The 8528-nt window shown below is 51.0% G+C and overlaps 1 protein-coding gene across 1 annotated transcript; it reads left to right on the forward strand.

Annotated features, from left to right (window-relative positions):
• Positions 1–3274: 3274 nt before the first annotated feature.
• LOC307187061 (double homeobox protein 4-like protein 4) lies at positions 3275–8528 on the forward strand (the record flags this gene model as incomplete). The annotated part of the gene is made up of 5 exons (XM_079922810.1): positions 3275–3317; positions 5050–5204; positions 6630–6750; positions 7158–7312; positions 7839–8528. 5 exons carry the CDS (start codon positions 3275–3277, stop codon positions 8526–8528), a joined length of 1164 nt encoding a protein of 387 aa, XP_079778936.1.

Below are 8528 nucleotides of genomic sequence, written 5' to 3' on the forward strand. Positions count from 1 at the left end.
GGGCAGGAAGGAAGGCCTTCCCCCGAGCCCCTTTCAAGCCTCCTTTCCTGGGAGGCAGAGCCATGGGGGAGAGAAAGAAGAAGGAACAAGCAATGCTCATGATAGTGTCTGGCAGGGAGAACAAGGCAAGTTGACTGTCGACAGCAACTGCGTTGTGCCCAGGAGGGATGCCATGCTCCACACGGACTGTCACAAAGCTTGCGCACCAAGAGAGACACCCTCTCTGAAGCCTCAAGGAATTCAAACCTTCCAATGAGAACGAGGAGGACCCAACGCTGAACTGGATTTCCCCGTTGTATGTGACATTCCATTGATCCAATCAATAAATCTTGGCACTCAGTTCAAGTTCTTGGTTGTGCTTTTGTCGCTTTGATTTCTCCCGCATTTCCTCAGAGAGGTGAAATCCCTCCCATGATCTGGGACAGCATGGAAGGCGGTCCAGATACCCCTGTCTAGTCCCGTAGCTTGTAGCCACAAACACACCCTAGTGGAATCACGAAAACAGTCTCTCAGTGACAACATTCACTTGCTCTCTGGGTGCATGGTATGGAAGAGTTCCTCGAGGGCATCGCCTTTGCACACAAGGACAGAACTATGCAAACACTTTCATTGCCAGGGTTTATAGTAACAACTGTGCCCAATGTATTATGCACACAAATCATCACTCTCTCTCTCTCTCTCTCTCTCTCTCTCTCTCTCTCTCTCTCTCTCTCTGGCTCATTACATGTCCACGGCTACACACTACAGGAACACACCTCTCAAAAGATAAGCCAAGTTATAACTAAAGTGATGAACAAATGAACTGAAAAACCGAAAGCCTGTGGCATTGTAACGTCATGGCAGATGATCCCTTCCACTGCTTCTTTCAAAAATATTTTCCAACACATGTGCCTCGTACACTCTGTGTTGAGTGATTCTCCACTGGCTCAATCTGTGTGCCCCATGTCCAGCATGGGAGTGTCAGTGGCACGAAGTATTAAAATAATCTAATGTGTAAACAACAATGTATTTGAGTCTCTGGATACAACTGCATCTGGGTCTCTAGCTCTATTGTGTGCATATCTCTGCAGATACATCTAGTCCTCAACTCCCTCCCAGTCACTCCCCTGTCTTAGGCTCCCATTTGTCCAGATCTCTAGAGCTATATACAGCGCTCTCTCGCTCTCTCTCCCTCACTTTCTCACTCTCTTTCTCTTTCACTTTCTCTCTCTCTCTCTCTCTATCTCTCTCGCCCTCTCTCTCTCTCTCCCTCACTTTCTCTCTCTCTTTCTCTTTCACTTTCTCTCTCCCTCTCTCTCCTTCTTTTCACTGGGCAGAAATGGAACATCATTTTCAAGAGCCACACAGGTGGCATAAGCCTTCTGGGAAAAGAATCTGGCCACGGTAGCCTCAGGACAAGTAGGATTGGAGATGTGGAAAGAGACAGCTTATGGAAGAGTTGGTGCTTTCAAGAGGGTGGGGGGAACACTGGGTCACAGTGTGCCATGAAACACTGAGATGCTTGTGGGTGCTTTCAAGAGGGTGGGGGGAACACTGGGTCACAGTGTTCCGGGAAACACTGAGATGCTTGTGGGTGGAAGGACTTGCACAGGCTCTTCCTAGAGCTAGGAACTGTGGCTTTACCATCTTGGTTGTCCAATGCTGGCCGCTCCAGAGAAACCTCAGAGCCCAGGGACAGGCAGCGGTACCTCCACAGGGAGGCCAGCGGTGCACTGTGCATAAACACACCTGCGGGCTCTCAGGATTCCCTGGCTGCCATGCAGATCACAGCTTCTGCTCCCCCAAGCAAGCTTATCCCACCTGGATTGTCCAGGAGGGAGGTGATCCAGGTCTGGCAGGCAGTGCCTTCTGGAAGAAGCCAGCAAATCCCATGTTTCAGTGATTAATTTTCTCAGCCAAAACTTCCAACTACTCGGGAAAACCCCCCCTGATCCAACAAGATGGTCATGCCTCCCTCTGATCTCTGGCACTGCAGGACAAGGGACTAGGACATACACCTCCTCAGGACATCCTCCTGGGCCCCCTGGGACTTGCAGACACTTACTGGTCCCGGTGACATCCGTCCAAGGGTACCACCTGACAACCGACCTTAGTGGGTACAGAAAATCAAACACACAGATCACACAAAAACCCCTACGCGCGTGCGCACACACACACACACACACACACACACACACACACACACACACACACTCCAGCCACGTTTTCATGAATTGCTGGTGTAATTACTCTGATTGCCAACTGTTTCTGAATAAGCTCACTATCCTCATGTTAATCCACGTGGTGGCCAAAGAAGCATGGTGGCAAAAGAACACATTTGACATGGTTCTGTATTTTCTGGTGGGGTTTCTTTTGTTGGTTTGTTTTAAATTTTTCTATTCTCTGCAGCCCAAATGCACCGATAATGTTGGGATGGCTGTACTTGGAATCCAAGCTTTCCTTTCAAACTCAGCTGTGTCATCATCCATCATGTAACGTGCTACATATCCTTCTCCTTCCCCTTCCCCTTCCCCTTCCCCTTCCTCTTCTCCTTCTTCTTCTTGGTACAGTTGTCAGTTGACCACTGAATGTGAAACCGACTCTCTCTTTTGTACGCCAAGGATAAGCACTGAAAATAAGTTCCTTTCCTTGTGAAACATACACGTGTGGCATGCCCCTTTCTCTGGTCTCTCCATGGCATGTGAGCAACGGGATGGGTTTCAGAGTACCTCTGAAAAAGTCCCAAACAGCTGAGGACCATGGGTAGACACTAGAGAAGCACTCAAGCTTAGTATGTGAATTATCGGGAACTCAAACCCCAGCCAAGGAAATGCTTTAGGAGTGTGAGGCAATGATGTCCTGGTGGTGATGAGGGAAGTGGGAAACGTACTCGATGCAAACTAGGCTCTAGGTTCTCTCTCCATTTGGGAAAGTACAGTGACACACTTAAGGGTGAATGACTCAGAGGTGGGGAATTCCACGGAGACAGAAAGTATGTGTGGAATGTTGAAAGGTGTGAAAAGGAGAGAGCACTTGACCAAAACATTCTGGAAAAGGATGACGAGGGCGGCAGCTTCAAAGGGACCTGGGAGCCTCCGAGCAGACCTTCCATTCCAACGCCCACTTGCCTCTCGGGATTCCTTCCAGGTTCTCAATTGGCAAGGAAGGGTTCTGCACCATCTGTGGCTATTTACATAAATAGGGGCGTGGCATCCTCATCCATTATAAACCCTGAGCTTCTGAGAACTGAACAGTTGGCCAGCAGTTTCCGTGCCATCCCTCTGGGTCTCCCACCATGGATTCGTCCAGCTCATCCGGCACATACAGCACCTCCAGAGGTACGTTGCCCTCAGCATCTGGGCTCTGCGCTTGGATCATCCAAATACACTCATGCACCTCCCGACCCAAGGGTTGATCACCACGAAGATTGAAGTTTCCCAATGACCACTAAATGGCATGCACTGATATGCTGGCACATGTTTCTGGAATCACTTGGGCAAAAGGATGCACCTTGGTTTGGGCATTTCACGTAGATATTTCTGGTTTGCTGCTTCATTGGTTTTCCTTCTAGAAATCCACATGGAAGTTGGTAGCCCTGTTGCCTGACAATGGCTTCTCTACTAAAAATCCCAGCCTGTGTTTGCAGTGAACGGAACACGAGTATTTGATAACGTTCCCAACTAAACTGACACTCTTTTCCAGTTGACAGTGTTTGGGATTTTGAATTTGTTTCACATGTTCTATTCTTGCTGTTGTTGCGGATTTGCTCTGTTATGTTGTGTGTTCCATTTGAACTGGTTAACTTCCACGGTGTCCATGGAAATAATCCACATCCAGTATGTGTTAAGATTACGAGACAAAGAGAGATTTTCTTTGAGCACAACTGAAAGCTAGAACCTGGGAAACAGAGATTCCAGGAGCACTCGAACTGTCTTTCATTAGACTCCAAGGTAGGCACTGCAGGAGTCTCTGGGAAGCCAAAATCTGCAGTGTGACAAGGTCGTTCCTTGAGTGCTTTCCAAATATGTTCCTTGGAGCTGGCAGGAAGGAAGGGCGCTTTTAAAGGGAGTCCCCGTTGGGGATCCGAAACCCTTGCCTTGTCTTGAATCCTTCCAGAGGGAGACCTGGAGACGACCCTACGTCACCAGCTGCCAGCTGCTAGGGCAGGTAGCCCTTGCAGAAGGGTTGGCATTGACCTAGAGTTGGAGAGATTTCAGGAAACTCAAGATCTCAAGGGTGTGCAGGACGTGCCTGAAACCACACCCTCCCTGGCCATCACACCCGGCTCCCACCTTAGAATGCAGGAAACAAACATCCATCCATTCCCTTGCTACAAGAAATAGGCAACCTCAAATAGGAAAGGGGTGGGGGGTAGCCCTTCAGACTGCCCAACTGACAGAATAGCACGCACACGGGGAGAGTCACCATGACCTCGGTGACTAAAAGGGAAACTCATCTTCTGAGGAGTACTGGGCTGTTGTGGGTGTGTGGGTGGGTTGGCGCCATCAGACAGGGCAGCACGTTGGTCATGGCTCAAAAAAATAGGTTTTCTAAACAATCCTCTAGTGTGTTCTGTGTTGGGGGTTGGCTTGTGTGTTGGTCTGGCTTCATTGGGCTTTCGTCTACTTTCCTTTCCAATAGTGAAAGTGCAGATATGCTGTGCGAATGATAGTTCAGAAGCCAGGTTCCTATGGTTAGCATAGAGTTAGAGGTAAATCTGGTAGAAGCCATCAAGATTTTCCAAGGCCTCCACAGGTGGAAAATCCTTCCACCCGTTTTGGTCACGGTAGCCTGTTTTCCTAGGGCTTTCCCCTTCTCTTTGCATTGCGTCCTGTGGATCATTGGCGAATGGTGAGGTGATCCCCATAGCCTTGACCCTCAGCTTAGCTTGAGCCCCCAGGGTCCCACTCAGTGTGGCTTTTGGGGTGTACCCACGGTTTATCCAAATGCAGAGTCTTCCCCTGGCTTAGAGCTTTTTCTCATGGCACAGGGACCAGCACTGGGCCGGCACCATTGATTTGCACCTCCATGGATTCTCCCCTGACACATTCCCCCTCTTCTCTCCCACAGGCCGACTCTCAAGACCATCGCGAAGGAGGAGGCTTGTTCTGAGTCTGAGTCAGAAGGACACCCTGCAAGCACTCTTTCAACAGAACCCCTATCCTGGGATAACGACCAGAGAATGGCTGGCACGAGAACTGGACATTCCAGAAAGCAGAATTCAGGTACAACCGAGTCTCTCGATCCATTTTCCCTCTCGGGGTCCATGTCCAGATGCAAGTTGCCCCACTCCAGTTGCACTCCTTACTCTAGGGCTTTCCTCTTCGGGGTGCTCCAGACAGCAGGAACTCGAATCTTGGCAAGAAGGTGGCTCCCTTTGGAAAACGTGGCCAGACTGAGCTGTGTGGCAAGAGGTCCATTCAAATGTGTGGTCAAGTATAAAGGGCGAGGGGCCAAGGAAGCAGGAAGGCCTGGTGGTGTCAAGGAGATGTTACCTTGATGGCTGACCTCTGAGGACCTAGCTGTGCTGAACACTTCCCTCTCTGGGCACGTTGGAGAGGAGTCACCAAAGTTAGGAACACCGTGCCTGCGACCTTACAGAGCGTCGCCAAAGACTGATTGACTTTCCCTACGAACACTTTTTCTCAGGGTGTCCAATTTTCCACACACCACCATCAGAAATGTCTAAAGACATGCACACACACACGCACACAAGCACAGGTCCACACTGCTGTTCGGCCTCGGGGAATGAGGTAGCATGCACAGTGTTTCACTGTTGAAGACAAGGACACATATTCTGAAGAAGGGGAGCGGGTACATAAGAGGCTCCTGACCTAAAAGTGATGGAGGCATGTAGTCCCTGAGTAGTAACTGTCAATGAGTAGTTCCCAGGCAGCATGAGAAGAGTGGTTTTCATGGGGGCACTTGCTAATGGATACGATTGCATGTTATGAGACAGTACTGCCTGTGGGCACATAAGAGAGGCAGGGAGACATGAATCGGGCATGGACTACGGGAATCGGGAGGCAAAGATACCAAATGAGGGAAAGGAGATTGAGCCTGAGAGCCTGGGACAGAGACAGAGTGAGGGGAAGGCAGGCAGGCAGTCACTTGGGCAGCCGGGGGGGTCTCAACAGAGACAGACGTCAACAGGTAGATGTGGAGAATCGTAGACAGAGACCAAAAGACCCACAGAGAAAATGGTAGTTTTGATGAGAACGGCTGGGGCGGGGGAGAGAGACAGAGAGAGTTAGCTATCCATCCCATTCTGACTGTGGGAAAGCAAGCATTGTCTCCTCCTGTGTCACAAGTCATTACTCTGGACACCAGTAAGGTGACTCGAAGAGGAAGGATTATTTTCACGGACACAGATTGTGTATTCTGGAATCTGGTGCACTTCTTCAGAGGTAAAAGCCGGAGTCTACATTCTACATGCTAGTGAGACTTCAGTCCCTTTGCATCGTAAATATTTCCACTGGGGGCAGACGGGCCATACTGGGTCTCCATCAGTCGGCTTGTTGCTGGCCGACTGGCTGGCCGGCCGGCTGGCTGGTGCGTTTGTGCATTTGTTCTATGGTGCATCCCTGCAATAGATCTTGGAAGTACGTGCATAAGCATTGAAAGACAAGGCTTTCTTTCTTTGTACCCAGGTTTGGTTTCAAAACCAACGAAGAAGACGCCTAAAGCAGAGCCGATTGCTGTCGGAGAATGCCTTCAAAGGAGGGCAGTCACAGCCACTGCGGCCCCCACCACCTGAGGCTTTGACTCGAGGTAAGTACCCGGCATTCCATAGGCATTTCCCAAGAGCATCTCCTTGAGACAGAATCATCTATGAACGTGGATGACCATGGGAGGCCAAGAACGCTTCAGAGAGGAAACAATGATATCTTGGGATCTTGCCCCATTCCTGTTCCACCCAGGAGCATCATGCCCCTCTTGGAGGGTGGGGAGATGCATGCCCAGGAAGGCTTGGAATCTTTGGGTCCAGAACCTGCCCGGACGTGCAGAAATGCCTTCTTCCGTCACATGGGGCACTTTCACATAGCACTGAGTTAGGTGTATCGATGTATCGATCTTGATCTATGACATACCGCTTCCTACATACCACACACTGGATCTGCTGTGAATGTGCTGAAATTGGCCTGAGTGTCCTCTCTTCTCTGTGTGTTCTTCTTTAGGAAGCATGGGAAGAGAGGCCAGGCGAAAGAGGACTTTCATCTCTCCTTCTCAAACAAGGGTCCTTATGCAAGCCTTTGAGAGGGATCGATTTCCATCTATTGCTGCCAGGGAAGAATTGGCTCACCAGACAGGAATTCCCGAACCTCGAATCCAGGTAAGTTCTCCACCAGTGGGTGGAACTTGTCTTATCCCACGAGAAAGGAGTGTTAACCCTTGCGACGGGTTGTTGCTGGATATATGTAGGCTTGGAGACGGGGGATTGGGAGGAAGTTCCCTTCGTCTTACGAATACGCTACGGGGGCTGATCTGAAGGCATCCATTTCCAGAAGAGGACAGGGCAATGGAAGTCCTGGGCAGCCAGGGAGGGGCTTGAGTTTGTAGCTGGTCAATGCCAGCTCTCCTCAAAGACAGGGGTGGGGAGGGGTGCGGAGAGTGGTGTGAGTCCTGTGTTGCCCTGACGTCCTCCCGCATTTTCAAGAGCCAAGGTGAAAGCTCTATAGGAAAAATGGCCCTTAGGTGAGGCCCAACAGTACTTGCCATGGGTCTGACAGATTGGAGGGCATGTCAGGTCAGGGCAGGGCAGGTTGGGGCGGGCTGGGGTGGGCCGGGAATGAGGCGGCGGCAAGTCGATCTGGATTGTCACGCTGCTAATGCTCCTGTCGCCCCATATGGTTCCCTAGATATGGTTCCAGAACCGAAGAGCTCGGCACCCAAAGCAGAGTGCTAGTGGGCCTGTGAATGCCCTAGCCAAAGGGCCTGATGCCACATCAGCTGTGACTGCCCTGTCGGACCAAAGCACCCTGCCCACTGTCCATAGAAGCTCTCATCGTTATCCTCCCTCTCATGCACCTGAGAGCATGCAATCCTTTGCTGCGGCCACTGCTGTTTTCTCCCCCTCCTTTCTTGGGCCAGAGGCTTCCTATGGGTGCTGTGTGGGCCAGCCGTTGATGTTCATCATGCTCCAGCCCAGCCTGGCAGCCCTTCAGAGATGCCAGAACCCACAGCCTCTTCTGGCCACAGTTCCGTGGGGCGAATGGTCACATGCTCTCATCGCCAGTGGGCAGCCTGCCCAGGGGGCCATCTGGCCACCTGCACCGCCAGAGACACACTTCTGGCAGCAGCAGGCAAGCTCAGGTGAAGAGACATCTCCCCAGCTGGAGCAACAGCCCAAGCGCTCAGCCCTTACAGGCTCCTCAAGCCTCCTGGACGAACTCTTGTCAGACGTGGACATTCTGGACAAGGCAGGCCCTTTTCTGAATGTGGACACAGAGGAAGAGGAACTTGCAGCAACCCTGGAAGCCCCCCTCAGCGAGGAAGAATTCAAGGCCCTGCTTGACATACTGTCAGGCTCCCCAGTGCCACAGGTTTAG

This window comes from Stenella coeruleoalba (genome assembly GCF_951394435.1).
Source record: "Stenella coeruleoalba genome assembly, chromosome: 5".
NCBI lineage: Eukaryota > Metazoa > Chordata > Mammalia > Artiodactyla > Delphinidae > Stenella > Stenella coeruleoalba.